The 22,164-nt window shown below is 42.5% G+C and overlaps 1 protein-coding gene across 1 annotated transcript in view; it reads left to right on the top strand.

Annotated features, from left to right (window-relative positions):
• PDZRN3 (PDZ domain containing ring finger 3) overlaps window positions 1-21,505 on the top strand; it is a 280,426-nt gene extending 258,921 nt beyond the window's left edge. Inside the window, exons 6-10 of the mRNA XM_021007579.2 lie at window positions 10,773-10,871; window positions 12,652-12,714; window positions 15,215-15,316; window positions 17,868-17,984; window positions 19,035-21,505. Coding sequence (XP_020863238.1) covers window positions 10,773-10,871; window positions 12,652-12,714; window positions 15,215-15,316; window positions 17,868-17,984; window positions 19,035-20,600 — 1,947 coding nt within the window. The 3' untranslated portion in view covers window positions 20,601-21,505. The remainder of the gene's footprint in view (window positions 1-10,772; window positions 10,872-12,651; window positions 12,715-15,214; window positions 15,317-17,867; window positions 17,985-19,034) is intronic.
• The last annotated feature ends 659 nt before the right edge of the window (window positions 21,506-22,164 follow it).

Genomic DNA, 22,164 nt, shown 5'->3' with positions numbered 1-22,164 from the left:
TGACTGACAATGTGCCTACAGAAGATTGAGCTTCCATCCTCAAACTTTGACTTGAGGTACTTTTTTTGTTCACTAGTGCAATTCTGCATTAAACATTGAATGTAAAGGAATCACAGGGTAGAAACTTGTCTCAAAACCTCCTCTATTTGAACCTCATTGGAAAATATAGGAAGGATGAGATAGTGACATTAGTAGAAGGAATTACCTTGCCAGGTATTCTGTATGATACCACAGGTGAGATAAAATACATAGGTGGTAGTTGTGGTGGTAGTGGTGATGGTGTCGGCAGTGATGGTGGTGGTGGGTGGTGATAAAGAGGAAGAGAAACTAGGGGAGAGAAAGCCAGCCTCAGAGTTAGGAAGATCTGAGTTGCAGTCCCACTTCTGGTGCGCAGTTGTATGTTCCTGACAAAATTACTTGACTTCTAGGGGGTCCAGACAACTAGATTCATAGTTGCAGAGAACAGTTGCTCATCTGCATTGGTAGAAGGAGTTTCCTCATGGGAAGGTTCCCTACACTGAAATCATAGATCTAAGGCTAGCTCAGAGGAAAGGAGGTCCAACCCTCTCTAATGCCCAGGGAGGTCGAGTGACTTGTCAACAGGTCACATGTGAAATATCACAAGCAGGTTTAACCCAGGTCTTAAAACTCCACAACCAGAGTGATTTCTATTGTAATATGATGAAACCATAGGTCCAAACCAAATAATAATAATATCATTTTAGTCTAGCCCAAACTCCATGTAACAGACTACTGGGTCCAGGAAATAGTCTGTTTTCTAGGCTTTGTTCCTGCTTTTAAATTTACATTTGGTTAGTTGGAGCTGGGGGGGAATCATTCATATGGAATAAAATGATTAATTTCCACTTCACATTACTAATCTGTAAAATAAGGGATTGGATTAAATTACCTCTAAAGTCTCTGCAAGCTCTAACTCTGTGATCCCATAATCCTATGATCTCATCTGCCTAGCACTTTTATCTCACCCATTGATTGATCTGTAACTAGACCCATTGGAAACAGTTGGACAGAGGAAATTCTATGGAGTTGACCAAGATGGCAGAGTAGGAGGAAATGGTACAGCTCAGCTCTCCCCCCAGCTCTAAACAACAAACCCATTACTACATATCTCATCCACCCACCCCTCACCCTGGACCAGCAGTAGATATGTTATGATGGGCAGAAGAATGTGTGGGGGAAATTTTTCCTCCCCATGTTTATTGGAATATTTTTAAGGATTATGCCCTGAGAAAGCATATCCTTATTCTAAAATACTCAAAATGATCGTATTTAGAAGAGTGTCAAATCCCAAATATGCTGCAGGTATATCAGGAGGTATCAGGATTTTACCCAGTGGTCAACCTACCAAATAATCCATAAAGATTCAGGTACTGACCACCTGCCCTAAATCTTATTTTCAGCAACTAAGGGGGTGGGGGAAAGAAAGAACAGTAGTCAAAGATGGGTTTTCCTGATGTATTGTTTTAATTTCCCAGGTGCTCCATCAGTCTGTATATATAACATTATAGGTCCATTAAGTGGCCTTCATCTGTGAATGTGTGCTGATAACATTAAAAGTATTTAAAATATCTAAACAGAGAAAAGAAATAGCTTATGATTTCATGAGGGAAGAATATTCCCACCAGTCATGCCCCGGTTTCAAGGAGTGACTTAAGTTGAGTAGAGTCAAAGAGGTAGCAGATGAGAGGATATGACCACCATAAGTAATGGTAGCCAGAAGTAAAACACTGCCTCCTTCTCCAGATCTGTGGGGGTATTGAGAGACTCCTGGGTCAAACTCTCAGTTCAGGCTCTTCTGTGGAGCTTTCCTTGAGTAACTCAGGGGTTTCTTTTGGTCCTCACGGAAATCTTACAAGCTAGATAATATAATCTTCATTTTATAGATGAAGAAACTGAAACTAAGTGAAGTGAAGTGATTATACCCCTGGGCCTTACCAATTGTCCTTCCTCAGTGCCCTGCTAGATGCTAGGGAGCTGTCGTCTGGCCTACGGATGTTCCCTAACGACCCCTGAGCCTTGCCATCAGCCTGGCTGTTTAAGTGCCTTCTATGGGTTGTCTCCCCTGGCTAAACTCTGAGTTCCTGGAAAGCAGGAATAATTCACTTTTTCTCTTCGAATCCCCAGGATAGTACTGGGCATTCTTTTTTAATTCACACACAGCTGGCAAGTGTCTGAGCTCATATTTGAACCCAGATCTCTCCTGACTCCAAAACCATTGCTCTTTCTGTTACACCATATAGATCTCCATTATGGTAGCTACATTTTAAGTCATTTCGGGTCATTGTTGTTCAATCATTTCTGTTGTGTCTGACTCTTCATGACCCCATTTGAGGTTTTCTTGGCAGAGATACTAGAGTAGTTTGCCATTTTCCTGTCCACCTCATTTAACAGATGAGGAAACTGAGGCAAGCAGAGTTAAGCGACTTCACCCAGCTAAGAAGGGTCTGAAGCCAGATTGGAACCCGGGAAGATGAGGCTTCTTGAGCCCAGTCCTGGAGCTCTGCCCACTTTGCTACTGAGCTGCCTTTGAAGGCATAGACTTTCTTATTCTTCTACATATCCTCCACATCTTCCCAGCATGGTGGGAACTTAGTCAAGTTGTGCTGTTGGTTCTAAATATATCCCAGACACACACCTGGAGACCTGTCTGTCTGCACCAAGCCATCATTCTGCGTACGTGGCAAGGAAGCAACGGGGCATCTATCTCATCATTAGCATCCTCATTCAATAACAGGCTAAGGGCCTCACATCAATTTCTAGAGCAGTATTTCTTAATGAGAGATCTTTGAATTTGTTTTTTCTAAATATTTTGATAACTGCGTTTCAGTGGAACTGGCTTCATTTGTGTAGGGGCCAGCTAGGTGGTTAGAGTGCCTGGCCTGGAGTCAGGAAGACTCATCTTCCCCAGTTCAAATCAGTCTCAGATGCTTCCTAGCTGTGTGACCTTGGGCAAGTCACTGAACCCTACTGGCCTCAGTTTCGTCATTTATAAAATAATTTGGAGAAGGGAATAGCAAAACCACTCTAGTGTCTTTGCCAAAAAAAAATGGATCACAGAGTCAGACATGACTGAAAATGACTGAACAATGACAAAAAGCTTCATTTGTAGAAAGACATAAGCATTTATTAAGCACCTACTGTGCTCTAAACACTGCGCTAAAAAGGCTTTACAGATACAATCTCAATCTCACTTGATCCTCCTAACAATCTTGGGAGATAGGTACTTATCCTCATTTTACAGTTGAAGAAACTGAGGTGAAAGAGGTCAAGTGATTTGCCCGGAGTCACACAGTTAGTAAGTGTCTGAATCAGAATTTGAACTTCATTCATTCTGCCTCCCAAGTCTAATGTTCGATCAGCGGGCGTGTGTGCGTGTGTGCGTGTGTGTGTGTGTGTGTGTGTGTGTGTGTGTGTATTTGCTATGTACATTGCTCTTAGAAATTCATGCTATTGATTGGATTGATTTACATTTCACCTGAAAGGGCATTTTTTAAAAAACTTTCAGTCTTGACAACTCGACAAGGCACTGGGGATGTTAGAGGCTGCCATCCAGATATCACCAATAAATTATCCATACCAGTTTGATTCGTAGTCTCTTTAAAAATCATATCTTCATCTTGATCAACAAATATTTATTGAGCATGCATATACTGCTCTACACAGCGCGGGCAGTCCCTGTTTAATAAAAAGCCGCTCAGGTTCAAGCTGGAATTCAGTTGGAAATGAATGAGGATCAATGGAATTTGAGGACTTTAATCTTACACTGGCCTCCAAGATATTGCTCTTCATTGTGAAATCACAGAGCTAGAAGGAACCAGAGTACTTAGAAACACAAAATCTGAGTTGGAAAGAACTTGCAAGACCATTTAGTCCACCCATGCCTGACCAAAAATCCCTTCTATGACATCCCCAACAAAGGGTCATCCAGTTTTTGTTTGAAGACCCCTGGGGAGGGGGAACCTCCCAAGATTGCTTATTCCCTGACCTTAGAGATTATCTATTCCAACCCATCCATTTGTCAGTCAAGGAAACTGAGGCCCAGAAAATCAAAGTGACTTCCTCAAGGGCGATATGGAAATGAAAGCAGGGCTGGGGATTTTTCCTGTGTATATCAGTCACTCCACAAGCATTTTTGAAGTATTTACTCTGTTCCAGGGACTGTGCTAAGGTTTGGGTGTCCAAAGAAAAGTGTGGAATGGGAAGGAAGGAAAAACAATCTTTGCCCTCAAGTAGTATAAATTCTAATGAGAGAGATAACATGTAATAACTAGATAACTAGGTAGGTGGCATAGGCTTGGAGTCAGGAAGACTCATCTTCCTGAGTTCAAATCCAACCTGGGACACTTACTAGCTATGTTACCTCAAGCAAGTCACTTAACCATGTTTCCTCAATTTCTTTATCTGTAAAATAAGCTGGAGAAAGAAATGGCAAACCACTCTAGTAAGAGTCAAACACAATCGAAATGACTGAACAATAACAAACTAGATACTTAGAAGATGTAGAGTGATTAGCCATAGTCAGACACACTGTACCTTGACCCCAACATAGTGGTGTCATTTTGGTCCTCTTCAAGAATGAAGGACAACAATCGCCACAGAGAGTAGATGAAGGCATTCTGAAAGGGGAAGGCATTGCCAGAGGGAGGCATGGGGGAAAGCCTCCTGAATAAGGTAGATCTTCAGATTCCAGATGGGATCAGTTCCGTGTTCTCTTGGCTGTGCTATTCAATGACTGTGTAAGCTACACACTAAGAGTACAAAGTTTGGGGCAGAAGAGTATGAGGGCCTTGCTTCAGCTGTCAGGAATGACCAAAACCCTGCTTGGTTGCTATCTGTGCCCTACTTTTAAAGACCATTTCACTGTTTCTGGCACTTACTTCCTGTGGGACCCTGGGCCAGTCACTTTATATGTAAAATGACCATATTAATCCCTAATCTACCAAATGCTACTTAAAAATGAACTAGTGCCACGCCATCCCTCAGCCTCCTGGATTACATACATCTGACTTTGGTTTCTGCTTCCTAAGGAACCTGCCAGAGCAGAAAGAGAAACACAAGTCAACAGCTCTTTCCCACAGAATTTACAGATGCAGCAACAGACCCTTTTCAGCCCTGATCTTCTTTCTGTGCTTTCCCAGCATGTCTTTAGCCCATGCATCTTTTCCTTTTCAAAACTAAATCATTGTCAAGGTAGAAAGCTGCCCCCAAGAGATTTCACTTAAGCCAACAAATTTACTTCCTCCCTAAGCCAGTTTTCTTTTTAAACTGAGCCTCACAAGTTTATCCTTGACAACCAAATGGACTCGAGGGTGGTGGAGATGGCCTTGCCTCGCTCGGAACAGGCATCTCGAAGAACATTTCGTTTTTCCTGCTCATAACTCACCTTGAGTCCGTACAGGGGCCTCTTGTTTTCAGGGAAGGAACTTGGCCTCAATAACATTGCAATAAGCTTCAGCAAAATCCCACTAAATTGATACAACATGACTTTCAGGGTAATTGTGTTCTCCTAGGAGTCATTTTAATGGGACCCAGCAGCTAAATTCGATGCTTGACTCTAAATAAGTCTGTTCTAGTAGGGCCACATGTCATCTGGAGTATGGTAATACCTGAAATAATGCCTTGCCAGAAACAACTTCCTTTTTTTAAATACATGAATTACAAATGAGTGGACAGTGATCACAGCACCATTGAGCTTGATTCCTGTAGCACAGTGGGTGATTCACCACACCTACTCTGTGCCAGACACTGCATGCTTCATTCAAGAGAAGTGAGACACTACCCTAGCCTTTAAGAATCTGGAATGTGTACCAGAGTATCAAACATTCTAGAACGTGAAGGATCAGAGAGTTCGTACTTTGGAAGGAAGGGTCCTTAGAGGTTGTCTAGCCTAACTACCACCACCATTTTGCAAATGCAAAAACTAAGGTTTTAGGAGGGTAAGGTCATTCAAATAACAGGCCTCACAAGTGGGATTTGAACCCAAGCCCTCTAACTCCACAGCAAGCATTTTTTCCCACTGTACCATGCTATTTGAGCTAAAAGTCTACCTTTCTATAACAGGTAGCTTCCTGTTGCCTTTAAGATGAGATAAAAACTGTCTGGTATTTAAAGACCTTCCCAATCTGGCTATATTATATCTTTCTAGAAAGTTCACACATTAGTCCCCCTACACATGCTCTGTGTTCCGTCAAATATGCCTACTAGCTAGGCAGTGGGGTTACGTGACTTGCCCAGGGTCACACAGCTAGTAAGTTATGTGTCTGAGGCCGTATTTGAACTCAGGTCTTCCTGAATTCTGGGCTGGTGCTCTGTCCGCTGCGCCACCTAGCTGCCTCTCCTATAAGTGACTCTTGACAGGTCTCCTGCCTCCATGTCTTGTACAGTCTGTTCCCCTAGCTCTCTGCTAGAGATCTGCCCTCCTAACCTCCCCGTCACAGAATCCATGGCTCCCTTCAATGAACCATCTACCTGAGGCCTTACCTGATCTCCCTAGGCGTTATAGTGTCCCTACCAACAAAGTACTTTGCATGTCTTTTTAGCTGTTTACGTGGTATTTCTCCCACTAGAATGTAAATTCCTTAAAGTCAAGGACCGTTCCTTTTTTTGGTTTTTTGTTGGGCCTTGATATCCCCAGTGGCTAACTTAGAATGCTTGGGATGTTGTAGGCATTCAATAAATGTTTATTGAATTGAAATCTTCCCATCAGTGCTCCAGAGTCTAATCCTTCATCCCAACAGCAGCCCTTCAGATAGTCGAAGCTAGCTATCATGTCATGCCCTAAACCTTGTCTTCAGGCTAGACATTCTTAAAATGCTTCTCTCCACCATTCATTCTCCTCATGACGTGTTTGCCAGACCCTTCGCTGTCCTGGTTGCCCTCTCTGGACTGGTTCCAGCTTTTCCATGTTTCTTTTATAAGGAGGAATCTAGGCAGGGACAAAAGTAACCAAAGCCGGGTCCGACACATTCAGAATTCAGTGGGAACATTACCTCCTTGTTTTGGATGCTCCAGTGGATGCGGCTCGAGCTCGGATTGGCCTTTTGGCCAGCCCCTTAGAACATAATAAAAATACCATTTGGGGGCTTGTTTTCCCTTTTTGAGTAACATTGGAAAACAAGGAGAGGCAGTGTTCGCCACGTTCAGATTTTTCTCCTTATGACCTTTTTGAAATGTGTCTCAGTATTCTTCATGACTGCCTGTCTGAGGAAGAACCTGCTGATGAGGCGCAAAACATTCACTCTCCACAATGTGCCATTATGGCAAGGGAAGACGTTATGTTTACATTGAGCTTGGAACCCTCCATTTGGCTGGGGACCAAAAATGTCCCCAATTTCCCTGGTTCACACTGAGTTGGGGGGTGGGGAAAGAAGGCTAGTCAGAATTAGCACAAAGTCTGCATTATTTGGGTTTTTCTACTCCTCCTTGCAGACACCTATATACATGTTGCTCAGTTTCCTCATTCATAGCATACGGGCAATAATACCGTAAGAGACGTTTCATAGGATTGTTGTCAGGACAGAAGTCCCTGAAACATAATGGTGACAGCTAGGTGACGCAGTGTTAGAGCGTCAGGCCTGGAGTCAGGAAGACTTGAGTTCAAATCCAACCTCAGACACTTACTAGCTGTGTGACCCTGGGCAAGTCACCTAACCCTGTTCACCTCTGTTTCCTTATCTATAAAATGAGACAGTCATACTAGATGACCTCTAAGGTCTCTTCCAGCTGTATAGTTATAACTCTACCATCCTCAGAATGCCATCCCTGATACCATCTAGGTTATCATGGGCATGCCACGTAGCTTCTCTATGCCTAGGCTTCTCCATCTATAAAATGAAGGTGTTACACTAGATGTCCTCCGTGGTTTCTTCCAGTTCTAAGTCTGCCATCTTTTGCCAGTGCCTGTCACATAATAGGTGCTTAATAAGTATTTATAGCTTATTATTGTTAAATTATGTATCTTAAAAGTATTCAGATGCCCTAGTAGCCCTGTCATCTCATCAGTATGGATACTTCCTTCAACAATGCAGATTACAAATTCCTTCCATGTTGGCTGATTCTGTGCCACTTTTCTCCTTGCCCTCCTATAAATCAACCACAGGGCATCCAACCAATATATTGAGCTCTTCTTTCCGTGCTCTTGACATCTTATGGACACCAGTGTGATACAGAGGCTGCCCCACTCTCTTGCTATGTGACTGGCTCATCTCTTTATCTGATCATTCATTTCTCTGTTGACATCCTTTAAACCTCTCCTCCTATACTATCCCTCATCGGTAACTTGCTGCCTTCCATTCAAGCCCACCACTCATCTTTCCATTGCCCTTTGGGTGATCAATTCTGGAGGAGACTGTAGGGTTCCCTGACTTACCATCACATCACTGGAAGAATATTGATGTAGAAAACAAAACATGGGCCATTGTTACACGGCAAAATTAGGGGTTGTCAAAAAATAGAAATTATATGGTTTCCCAATTATAGTTCTTAACTTCCTCTTCTGGTTTAATTCCGAATCCAGCCCATTGTCTGTTTTCAGGAGCTATCCATGATACAGGATCATAGATTCAGAGCTGAAAGGAGCCTTTGAGGTTTCACAAAATAAATAAAAAATTCCAAAGAACATAGGTACTTTAATATATGATTTTCTAAATCAGTCTATGGTAGTATGGCAGGTGGGGATCCTTACATAGCATTTATTGCTCTCCCCCCCACCTTATAGCTGAGTTTGACACCACTGTTCTCATCCAACCTCCTCATTCTACAGTTCAAGGAGGTCCAGCATGGTTAAGTGAATTGATTATGGTCAAACAAGCAGTGCCTGGAAATCTCCGGGCTTTGAACCCAAGTCTTTGGACTCCTAAGACAGCCCTTATTCCAAAGCACCATGCTGCCTCCCGTATGTGCAGAGGAAGGAGCTCTAATGGCCATCCATCTGCCTGCATTCCTTTCCTTGTCTGTAAAATGAATGAGAGGTAATCTCTCTGATGCTTCATAGGTCTAATACTCTGAGATAAAGATCCAGGGTTCAAAGCAGAGTTCACTTTTATTATCTAAGAATCTGGCTTTTGCCTTTTAGGTGTGTCAGACATGCTGCATTTGGCCCAAACCATCCATCTCTATCCAGTGCAGTGCTAGAGCCACCATGCCACCTAGCAAAATGCTTTGCATAGAGGAGACCCTCATATATTTACTGAGAGGCAGCAATATGATATAGGAGAAAGAAAGATGGATTTAAGAGTCAGGAAGAGAAGCAATTTACTAGCTACGTAATACTGGGCAAATCACTGTCTGCCTCTCTGAGCTTCACTTTCCTCATCTCTAAAATGAATATACTGTACCTGTAGTACCTACCTTCCAAGGTTATTGTGAAGAGCAAATGAAATAATGTGTGTAAGGGCCTCTATGGACATACCAACTATTATAATTGTTATGTTTAAACTCCCAGCTCTAGAGCTGGAAGGGACCTTAGAGTCCATCTTTTCCATCTCCCTCATTTTACAGATGAGGAAAGTGAGGCACAGAGGTTAAAAGAGATTTGCCCAATATCTAAGAAGTTAATAAGTATCTGAGGTAGGATTCAAATTCAGGTGCTTCTGACTCCCTGTCTGGCATTCAGTCCACTATACCACTCTGGATTCAATTCAGCAACCAATCACCTACTGTGTGCCAGTAACTGTACCAGGTTCTAGAGATACAAAGACAAAAACAGGCAATAGTTCCTGCCTTCACAGAGCTGACATTCTACCAGGGATTGAATTTGGAAGCAGGAAAAGGGATGAAAGCTTTGAGTTCCATCCCCCTCTCCTAGAAAAAGCCTCCCCAAAATGGGCCAGTGATCCAAATTTAGCAGGCCTCCCCATACCTGTCCACCAGAAGATAATGTTTTACAAACCAAACCCAATGACCTGTCCAAGAATATGTACTGTGATGAGCCCCGAGGATAGGATTATAATTTACTGCAGCAACAACTTTTCTGCCTGCCTGGCTGGTGAGTTAGATTGGCCTCCACAACTTGTTAACACTTCCTAGACAGTCCCATAACTTGCTCCCAGAGGCTTCAGTTGTTTTCAAAGGTCTGATTTCCTTCTGAAGCCCAGGCTAATTGGACCAGGCAATGTGCTCTGTGGCTCAGCCATTTGCTGAGCTCATGTCTCATGCCAGGTCCCCTCTGCTTTTATCTTCTTTCATTTGCTGTAATAAAGCCTGAAACTAATTTCTCGACTGTAAATATCACAGCTGTTGTGGAAAACATTAATTGCATGCTATCACGTTGCCCTCCTTTCTGGGCTGAATTTATGCAGTAATCTCTCTTTGCAAGTTACATCGCTGCGAATATTAAAGGAGCCCAAAGTGAGATCAGCTTAACTCCACACGTTGGAAACATTTGTATTAAAATCGGCAAGTGGCTTCTGTATGAAAATGCCCTTGTTTGTGACAACCATTGAAGTATGGCTTTTTAAAAAGGTTTGCCAGTCGAAGTCCTGACACTGAATGAAATATAGGTGATTTTTCTTTCTCTAAGATCAATGAAAGAACTATTTTCAAAATGACTTTATATTGATTGAAAGGTCAGAAATGCCCTCAGCATTGATCCCACAGACCTAATCACTTTTTGTTCAGTAAGTTAACCTGCTGTCTGCAGTCAAATGAAAAGAAATCCAGTATAACATTTAAGCAAAATATTTTCAAAGGGTTTGACAGCTCTGTATCATCATGCAGCCATTTTGATCTTGAATGTCCTTTTCTGTGCCTAGGAGGTGGATTTGTACCGACTGAATAGTCAAGACAAACTGGGGCTCACTGTGTGTTACCGGACGGATGATGAAGATGACATTGGGATTTATATAAGTGAGGTAAGAATGAGTTACTCCGTTCCCTCTCATTCAGCCTAAGTGATTAAGGGAGCTCCTTAGCCCCAGCTCAGCTCAAGATATTCATTGGCAGATGGAGAGAAAGATCAATTGTTCACTTTCCTTTCATGTGTTCATGTGTGTGAGTGAATGAATGAGATAGAAAGATAGAGACAGAGAGAAAGAGACTCAGAGAGACAGAAATACATAGAAAGAGTCAGAGAGAGAGAGAGAGAGAGAGAGAGAGAGAGAGAGAGAGAGAGAGAGAGAGAGAGAGAGAGAGAAGAGAGACAGTAGGATGGGGGGAAAGAGAGACATGATAAAAACTTCTGGTTAACAGGTAGGTTTCAGAATTTCCTCTCTAACTCTTTCTCCAGGACTTATAAACACTGACATTCAAAGCATGGGCTATAACTTACAGGCACCTGGTAATAATGAGCACCTTGGCAATTTCCAGGCTTTCCACAGTGCAGGTGATTTATTTTTGACCTAGGTGTCCAAGGGATGGGAGGCTTCATGGCATAGAAGGTAGAAAGCATATCCATAGCAATTGCTTTGGAGTCAGTAAGCCCTGAGGTTAAGTCTTGCCTTTGACAGTGGCTATGTGACCCCAGGCATGTCACTTAACTTCTCAGTGAACTCAGGCAACCCTCTAAGACCGCAGGTGATGCACAAGTTCCTCATTTGCTTCTGCAGAGAAAGTCTCTGTACCACTAATTTTCTGTATCGATGAAATCCAGATTTGGACCCCCCAAAACAAATAAACATGAGGTGCATGGGCTTCTGATCACTGGTATCTGGAGGAAATAGAATGAATGCCATCAGCCTTAATAAAATGGTGGTCTATGAACAAATGCATTTGATTGACAGCCCTTGCTGACTTTATGGTCCTTTGGCCCCTATGTCATTTGGGGACTCTTCCTTTTCTAAACACTAATCTGTAGTTCTCTCCAGAATTTGGGAATCTTCAGCCATTGTGGTATAAAAGTTTGCTAAATTTCCTATAACTTGTGTTGATAGGAAACATAATGAAAAATGTTATATCTGCTTGTCCTTCCTCATCTTTTCACTATTTGGCTGTTATTTACTAGGCACAGAAGCCCCAATGTCACCCTTTCCCCCCCCATTTTTAAGACATTTTTATTTAAAGTTCTGAGTTCCAAATTCTGTGCCTCTCTCTCTCTCCTTCCCCTCCCTCCTCCCTGATCAGATATAAGTTATACAATGTAAAACATTTCCATATTAGTCATTTTGTACAAGAAGAATCTAATAAAAGAAAAAAAAAATGAAAGAAAGAAAGCATGCTTCAGTCTGTATTCAGCCAATATTCCTTCTGTGGAGGTGGATAGTATGCTTCACCAATAGTCCTTTGGGATTGTCTTGGATCATTGCACCCAATGTCCTCCTTGTCATCAGACACTATTTCTGGGATGCTGGCTTATGAACTTATGAACATACCAGACACTGGAGCCGCATGTAATAGGTTCATTTCAGGTATAATTGGCTGAGGTTTCACTGGCCTTCAAAAAAACGGATGGAGATAGAACGTTCCAACCCCTTTGCCCCTCTTGCATGTCAGCTGGGAAACTGCCCTTTTCTCCACAAAGATAATACCAAGCAATGTCCCCAAGGTTGACTGTGTTTATTAGAGGCTGACTTTTGAAACTCTTTTATGGTTTGCTTCTAAGTGGGTCCGGAGGGCATCAGGGCTATACTTCTCTGTGGTTGATTTCCTAGGTGCTTGGAGCTGGAAGGCACCTAACTCCCCTCCTCTGTCTTTCAGATTGATCCCAACAGCATTGCTGCAAAGGATGGACGCATACGAGAGGGAGACCGGATCATCCAAGTAGGTTGCCGGCCAGTTTGTGTATTTGCTCATTTAGACCCATTTCTGTACAGAATTCCAAGACTGGCAGTGACCTTGGGGGCATCTAGTCCAAACCAGTTTCTTCTCTATATCCCCCCTAACAAAAGATCATCGAATTCCTACTTAAGGACCTCAAGTAACAAAAGAATCCACTATGTACCTCTTTAAAGGAGCCACTAGGTAGTAAGTGGATAGAGTGTTGGACTTAGGGTCACATGTGACCTCAGACACTTACTGGCTATGGGACCCTGGGCAACTCACTTAACCGCTGCCTGCCTCGGTTTCCCTAACTGTAAAATGGGAATAATAGTAGAACCTATCACCCAGAGTTGTGACATTATCAAACTAATATTTGTGAAGCATTTTGCAAACCTTAAAGCCCTATCTAAATCATTATTATTGATGTTATTACCTCCTGAGTTATGTCATTCTACCTGTAGGCAACTCTAATTCCTCGGACATTTTTCTCGCCTCAGACCTCAATATATTCCTTTACAGCTTGATCTGTTTCTCCCAGTTCTGACCTCTGGGGCCCAACAAAGCAAACATTATTCCCAGACGTATTAGCTAAGGCACTGTGTGTCAGTGAGGCCCGAGTTAGAATCTCACCTCTGACACTTAGACTGGGATAGCATTGGGCAAGGAACGTGGCCCTTTCAGGCTTAGTTTCTCATTTACAGGATAAAGATAATAGCACCCACTTTTCAGGGTAGTTATGAAGCTCAAATGAGCTATTTGTAAAAGGCTTTGCCAACCTGCAAGTACTGTATAAAAGTTACCTATTATTATTACTTCTGTCCCACCTGGGCCTCACATTAACATTTTCACCCTGTGCTCTATGCATGTAGCCAGAACATAGAATGCAATCACTGGATTTAATGCCAAAGACTTTGACTTCTTGACACTTACAGATTAATGATAATGGACCAAGTTGAGACTTGTAGAAGACATCCTAGCAGAGTCTCCATTTTCCCCTGTCCTTTTAAGTTCCTCTGAAGAATTATTCATAGACCAAGCTTTTCAAGTTCTGTCCCACCCTGAGGTAGAAAATAATCTTTGGAAAATTTCAGTAAAATTAATTGGGCTGTTGCTAGTTTGCTTGGCTGAATATTTAGCCCACTTCATGGAGCTGTTCTTAAGGGTAGTCTTTTTGTCTTGGAAGGTAAGGCCTTCCATATTACAGTCATCCATCTTCCTGAAGGACTCCCCTTCCTTCTGGTCAGGTGTCCATTCATCATTTTAGCTCCTGTCTCTATCACAAAGTTATCATAGACTGTTAAAGCCGAAAGGGGCAATCAGGGAGCACTGGAATCCTGCCCCTTGCTACCTGTGGGACCATGGCATAAAGCTCTAGTTCTCTGATTGTGCAAAATGGAGGGTGGGGAGAGTGGCCTAGACAATTCAGAAGGTTCCTTCCAACTCTACATCCATAAGCTTTTAGTATTATTTTCAGTCTTCAGCCCCAGCACTTAGTACCTCACACATGAGGTACTTAATAGATAGATAGATAGATAGATAGATAGATAGATAGATAGATAAGTAAATGAATGAATAAATGAATGAATGAAAGGATAAGATAAGATAAGATAGGATAAGATAAGATAAGATAAGATAAGATAAGATAAGATGAGATGAGATGAGATGAGATGAGATAAAAAACGACCTTAATACGGTCCTTAATAAATGCTTGTTGTCTTGGTCTCAGCATCCCACAAGGCTTTGCTTTGCTCTGCTTCAGGGGTATGAGTTCTATACCTTCCTCTCACTCATTGTACACTCACCTCTTTCTAATCCATCATATGTCATTTTATTATAAAGGATGTTGAGTGACTTCTTATTATACCTTTAAGACTCCTCCTTGTCATTCATTCTCTTAAATAGTCTAAAAAACTACAGGGTCAAAATTAGACTCATTAGCAAAGTTGCTTTCCCTCCTCTCTCTCTCTCTGCCTCTCTCTCTTCTTCCTCTCCTCTCCTCTCTCTGTCTCTCTCTCTCTTTTTCTCTCTTTCTCTCTGTCATCTTCCTTCTGGGTGTGCTAGTTCCCTCCAAGTCTACGTGTAGTATGGCTTGAGTTTTTCCCACACACACTCCTGACTCAGCACCCTCATTACTGGCCCCTCCATGCCTTTATCTTCCTCTCCCCACAGCACATCATCTCCCTCTGCTGCCTCTTGCATCTCAGTGATAATCCACCCAATGCCACCTGCACTGTTTATTGCTTTAGCAATGCAGTTACCTCATCAACTGAACCAGCAGTGGCTTTCTCATAGGCAGGTGCTAAGAGAAAAAGGCATTGGTGTAAGGCCTTTGTTATGTTTGGAGACAGACATTCCTTTGTGGCTGGGTATGATAAATGATGCTCCGAGTGTGAATAAGGAAGGTTATGTGAGGCCAGGGCTGACAATGGGGCTGTGCAGAATCAGGATGGATAAAGTCCCTACACACAGACTGATCAAATCACTGTACTTTTTTTTTTAGATTAATGGGATAGAGGTACAAAACCGAGAGGAAGCTGTGGCGCTTCTCACCAGTGAAGAAAGCAAGAATGTCTCCTTGCTCATAGCAAGACCTGAACTCCAGGTATGGCAGCTTCATGTATGTACAAAGATATCTCTGTTGTTTTCCCCTTCGTGGTTCAATGTCAGCATTTCTGTCTCTAGTCCAATAAGGTATGTCATAAGTAATTATTCTTAACTTGAGCACTAACTCTGCTTTGGCCAGGTAGATGAATTTTTACCATGTTTCAGAAGCCATTTTATTGTTTGCCTTCTAAAGAAAAGCTTTCTGTCTAAGTGTCTATTTAGGGCTAACTGGCTAATCCTAGAGCAGCAAGAAAAAGCTGGGAACCAGAAAAAAAGACATCAAAGGGAAAAGGGAGGATTCCAGTCTGATGTAATAAGCTCATTGAGGACGGGGCCTATCTTGCATTTATCTTTCTATTCTTGGCATTTAGTTGTGACTTTAAAACTTTGAGAGACAATTTTTGGGTAGTCATCTCATTAATACTGCTATCATTTTAATAAAAGAGGTTGGTGGCATTCTTGAATGCCAAAGATCATCATGGCAGCAGGCTTGTGGCCTATGTGCCATTGGGAAAATGGGTGTTCCAGAAGGTGGCAGTCGGCTCTGATTAACAACAATTAATGAGAACATGAATATTACAATGAGAAGTGGGCTCACTCCAAGGAGGGGCTGAGAGAAAGACAGCATGTCACTCTTGGACAAAGAGATATCCCTACACCCAGACCACCCTTCGCTTTGGGCAGTCTGATCAAAGAATTTATCCCCACCCAAACACAATGGGTTTCTCCATCTTAGATTAAATTCATTGTAAAGTTGGGTGGGGTCTGACCAAGACTGAGAAGAGTTAATTCAATCTCATTATCAGTAAATGTCCTTCATGAGATTAAATTTTGAAATGAGGACTGTAGAAAAAGGGGGAACTCTGGATCTCCCCAAATCATTGGTCACTAATAATCATTTCTCTCATAGTACAGCCCCAAGAACACAGAAGGGTCATTGTTGAATTCCACAAATGCTTAGGTTTCTTTCAGGTATTCTCCTCTTTCAAGACTGACCCCTAGTGGGATACTGACAAGGTTACAACCTAATGCTTCAATTGATAACCATTTATTAAGTGCATGATTCTGTGCTAGGTACTGGAGACAAAAAATAATCACCCCCTACCCTCAAGGAGTTTACATTCTGTAGAGAGAGAGAGCATATACATGGTTTTTCAGTCATGTCCAACTCTTCATGACCCCATTTAGAGTTGTCTTGGCAAAGATACTGGAATGGTTTGCCATTTCCTTCTCCAGCTCATCTTACAGATGAAATATACATAATTAGGTATAAACAAAACAAAAGCAAGGTAATTTGTCAGGGAGTGGCAGTCTTTCATTGTCCTCTCTAGGAATATGAATTTCATATCCATAATCTACTCATCTTAAATGAGGAACTCAACTTGACAACCATAACTGGAGTCTCCCACACAATTTCTGAGGGCGATGATAAAGTATGGTCTGCCACTAAAGTAATTCTCTGACCCTCGTTTGGCCAGGCAGTGGGGAGGAAGAAGAGTGAAGGGGTTGAAACTCTGGGCCAAGTCCAATTCTGCTTTATATGTAAAGACCCAAACTAAAGAGCAAATGAGAAGCAATCACAAAAGGGGGCAAAGGGTTAGCCCACCAACTATGAGGACAATGGTGATGATGATTTTGCCGGAAGGAAGGGACCTTAGCAATCATTAACATCTTGGGTTCTTAACCTGGGTTCATGAACTTGTTTTTAAAAGATTCCATAACTGTATTTCAGGATAAGTGTTTTCCTTTGTACTTTAGTATGTAAAGTACCATGTACTTTATCTTGTGCATTTAAAAACACGATTCTGAGAAGGGGTCCATAGACTTTGCCAGACACTGATTGCAGAGTTCCAGGACACAGAAAAAAAAGTTTAAAGATCCCTGGTCTAGTTCAGTTAGAGTACAAGGGACACTTGGATTTAGTTTTTCATCCTAAATGTTTATCACATTTCTGTGAAAATGATGGCTTGGTGTGTAGGACAGCTGCCCTGGGAAGAAAGGGAAATTAAGGGAGAAGAGTTTCTTCCAATTAATTTTAATGAGTTTTCAGACTACCATGCTTTTCTTTCTTTAAAGAGAGGACCTAGAAAGTCCGAAAAATACATAAGTTGTATTCAGTCAATCAGTCACTGTCATGCATTTGTCAAGTGATTACTATGTGCCTGGCCCTGTGCTAAGATCACCAGGGACATAGAGAAAGGCCAACAGTTCCTTTCTTGGAGGAGCATATGTTCTAATGGGGGAAAGGGACCCAACTTGTGAATATATAGATACTTAAGAGATAGAGAGAGAGAGCAGAGGAGAGGTAATTTCAGAAGGGAAGGTACTAACAGTTGAGAGGACCTCCTGAGGAAGGTAAGACTTGAGCCAGAGTCTTGAAGGAAGCCAGGGAAACTAAATGATGGAGGTAAAGAGGGTAGGCATTCCAGGCATGAGGGATAGCCAATTCAGAAGCATGGGAGATGGGAGATGGAATGTTGGAACAAGTAAGACAGTGTGGCTGGCCCAAAGTCCTGCTGAAGCCATGTCTCTGCTTCCCCTTCCCACAGCTGGATGAAGGATGGCTGGATGATGATAGAAACGATTTCCTGGATGACTTACACATGGACATGCTGGAAGAACAGCACCACCAAGCTATGCAGTTCACAGCGAGCGTGCTTCAGCAGGTCAGAATGTGTACATACATACAGAAGGATGGGCGCTTAGCCCAGAATGAGCGATCCTTATCCGTTCTCTCTCTCCACCCTCCCCCAATAGAACCCAAATTTGGAAGACCATTATAAATGCCAACCAGAAATTCCCATGGGAGTCTAAATGGGAAATTCCCATTAGGAGAGAAGGGTTGTAATCAGCACTGTGGGAGCTGGCAAGGAATGGAGATTTTCAGATGTTCTGCCTACCTATGGTCAAGCTAGCTTGAATATAGATTTAAAATGATAGAAGTGCTTTTCTGTTTGATAACTAATAGAATTCAAGCTATTAATATTCTTGGCCATGAGAGTGCTGCTGTTCTGACTTCTTATGTTGAAAAATAAACTTGTATTGCCGACTGCCTGAAATTGGCTTAGCAAGTACCTATGACATCATTGACGTATCAGCATAAACAAACGATCTTCTAAAGAGTCATCACATTTCTTTTAGTGGAAGAGTGATTTCAGGATGGATAGGGAGGTTTGAACCCCTGGTAAAAGACAAATGAGGGATGGAAAATAGCCCCAGCCAACATTGCTATAGACAGTTACACAGAGTTTGCAAAGTAGTTCATCTTGCTTCTCACACCACAACCCCACAAAGTAGGTACTATAGGTATTGTTATCCCTCTTTGCAGATGAAGAAATGGAGATTCAAGTAAAAGGGCTCACTCAGGCTTACACAGCTAGTAAGCTTCTGAGGCAGGATTCAAAACTAACTAGGTCACTCTTGACCTGGGGTACAACATTGTTTCTACTACATCATACTGCAATTCTAAAATATAATGGAAACTCTTAATGATCCATATAACGTTCTTTGTACAACATCACACTGCCACTCTAAAATATGATGGAAATTCTTAATGATTCACCCCCTCAGATCCCTCTAAAAAAAACTCCCTAAAAATAGAGACTTCTCCATATCCACAAATGTGTTTTTGTAAGATGAAAGTTCAAGATGGGAAATCAGTCCCATATACTTTGCCCTTTTCAGCAATGTTGTTGTCGTTATTTTTATTCATTTAGAAAAAACATGAGGAAGATGAAGGCACCACGGACACGGCCACCATCTTGTCGAACCAGCATGAGAAGGACAGTGGTGTGGGGCGCACAGATGAGAGCACCCGCAATGACGAGAGCTCTGAGCAGGAGAACAACGCTGATGACCACACCACATCTTCTAACACTCTGGGGAGCCAGAGGAAACTGATGTACAGCCAGGACACGCTTGGGAGTGGAGACGTGCCCTTCAGCAACGAGTCCTTTATTTCAGCCGACTGCACAGATGCCGACTTCCTTGGGATCCCGGTGGATGAGTGTGAGCGATTTCGGGAACTCCTGGAACTCAAGTGCCAAGTGAAGAGTGCCAATCCCTACAGCCTGTATTATCAGAACAGTGCCCTTGAAGTGAACAAGAGCGACCCCGAGAGTGTGGACAGAGAGCTGGAGATGCTGAATGAAGAGCTCCGCAACATTGAGTTGGAATGTCTGAGCATTGTCAGGGCTCACAAGATGCAGCAGCTGAAGGAGCAGTACCGAGAGTCATGGATGCTGCACAATAGCGGATTCCGGAATTACAACACCAGCATTGACGTCCGAAGGCACGAGCTCTCCGACATCACTGAACTCCCTGAGAAATCGGACAAAGACAGCTCCAGTGCCTACAACACTGGAGAGAGCTGCCGCAGTACCCCGCTCACCTTAGAAATCTCCCCAGATAACTCCCTGCGGAGAATTGCCGAAAGCATCAGCTGTCAAGGCAGCGATGGGGCGATGACCAGCTCTGCCGCTTGCAAAGCATCCCAGAGGAATCTGCTCGCTATCACAGAGAGTCCGGAGACCAGCAGCCCCAAGTACTGCCCCTCTCCAAAAGAGCTTGATCTTAGCAAACAGCTGGAGAGCAAAGAGAAAAAGGCCAATGAGGAAAGCAAGAGCCCAACCCAGAGTCCAAAGTTGGGTGGCTCTTATCTCTCCCCCTATCACCACTCCCCCTACAAGCATGCTCACATCCCTGCCCACGCCCAGCATTACCAGAGTTACATGCAGCTGATCCAGCAGAAGTCTGCCGTGGAGTATGCCCAGAGCCAGATGAGTCTGGTCAGCATGTGCAAGGACTTAAACTCTTCCAACCAGTCTGAACCCCGAATGGAATGGAAGGTGAAGATAAGAAGCGATGGAACCCGCTACATCACCAAGCGGCCAGTGCGAGACAGGCTCCTGCGCGAGCGAGCCCTGAAGATCCGAGAAGAGCGCAGCGGCATGACAACAGATGATGACGCCATCAGCGAGATGAAGATGGGACGATATTGGAGCAAAGAGGAGCGGAAGCAGCATGTCGTGAAAGCGAAGGAGCAGAGGAGAAGGCGTGAGTTCATGATGCAGAGCAGGCTGGACTGCCTAAAAGAACAGCAAGGGGCCGAAGAGAAGAAGGAAATGAACATCATTGAACTGAGCCACAAAAAGATGATGAAGAAGAGAAACAAAAAAATCTTTGATAATTGGATGACCATCCAAGAACTCTTAACCCACGGTACAAAGTCCCCTGATGGCACTAGAGTATACAATTCCTTCTTATCAGTGACTACTGTATAATTTCCATTTCTGAATTGTGTGTATATAAAAAAACAAACCAACTCTACCATTGGGGTCAAAATTCCTGCCTCGTTCAATGTGGCAAGTTTTTGTATATAAGATAAATAGAGTCCTTGTGTTTATAGGTGAAAAAACTGAACTCTACAACATTGGGTGTGATAACTCTATTTTAACAGGAGAAAACCACCCTGATTATCTTTGAAGGCAATATTAACAAACAGCTTTTTTCAGATAAGTGATTGTACTTTTTTACTTGTTACCTTTTACATAAAGTGTTTTAAATTTCAGAAATCTTCTTATTAACCATACTTACACAAAAGAATTTGTTTAAACTATATTCATATTAAAAAAAAAAGTTAGACATGCTTTTCTTTTCCTGCCTGACACACAAATGCAACTGCCAATATGTATTTTTACGAAACCCTCTTTTGTAACATTACCTTGCCCTGGGTCTGCCGTACTTGGGGCCAGTTTATCAATATCTTAGCTCAAGTTGTCGGCAGCTCAGCATCACTGACTTCCTTTTGTGTGAGCTATTTTAGGATACTTCCCACACATAACCAAACCAGCCGTGTTTAGTGTTGTGATCCACATTTAGACATTTTTTTCTTTGTGATATTCCTAAGGAAGCACCAAGGTTTAACAAGAAGGGCCTGGAGCAGAATATCCTGTGGCTTTAAAGGAGGTTCAAGCATGTTTGCAAATGTTGCAGCCTGTTGAAAGAATTTGCATGTACAGGAAAGTTGTTGATACGAGACCGTCTGTGTGATTTTTTTAAGTGCCCCCTCTAGTATCTGTTTGCTTTGTAGAGTTGAATGTACTGAATTTAATAAGCAGTTTCATGGAATCACGATGAGTTATGAACATCAAGATGAGGTCAAAATAAATTATTATTTTCTATTTGATCCACTTTGAAATGATTCCTTCTCATTTGTCCTGGGGGAGCGTCTTTCAGAGTGAACTGTGGGGTGGAAGCTGCCAGAGCTCTTCAGAGATAGATTATGACATCTTCACCAGCACTTGTCCCATCATTCACTGGCTCAAGCCACCTTAAACCCTTCATATGACCATAGATCAAGAGATAAGAGGGACCTTAGGGTCATCTAGTCCAGCCCATTCGTTTTACAGAGTAGGAGCCTAAGATCCACAGAGTTGGTGATTTGCTCACGGTCACACAAGTGATAGTAAAAGCCTATGCACACATCTATGCATGTATGTCTATATACACATATGTGTATATATGTACACATGCATATACATGTATGAATATCCCTTTAAGGTTTGCTAAGCACTTTACAAATATCTCATTTAATCCTCACAAGAATCTTCTGAGGTAGGTGCTCTTATTATCCCCATTCTACAAATAAGAAAACTGAGGCAGACAAATCAGATAATTTGCCCAGCATCACTCAGTTAAGTGTCTCATGCTGGATTTGAACTCACATCCCCCTGGCTCCAGGTCCAGCACTCTAGCTACTGTACCACCTTAGCTATAATAAGTCACACAGCTAGAATTTGAACTCAAGTCATCTACTCAATATTTTTCCCACCATACTACCCTGCC

This window comes from Phascolarctos cinereus, unplaced genomic scaffold (genome assembly GCF_003287225.1).
Source record: "Phascolarctos cinereus isolate Bilbo 61053 unplaced genomic scaffold, phaCin_HiC Scaffold_4;HRSCAF=312, whole genome shotgun sequence".
Taxonomy (NCBI): domain Eukaryota; kingdom Metazoa; phylum Chordata; class Mammalia; order Diprotodontia; family Phascolarctidae; genus Phascolarctos; species Phascolarctos cinereus.
This window is presented reverse-complemented; position numbering and strand designations above follow the sequence as displayed.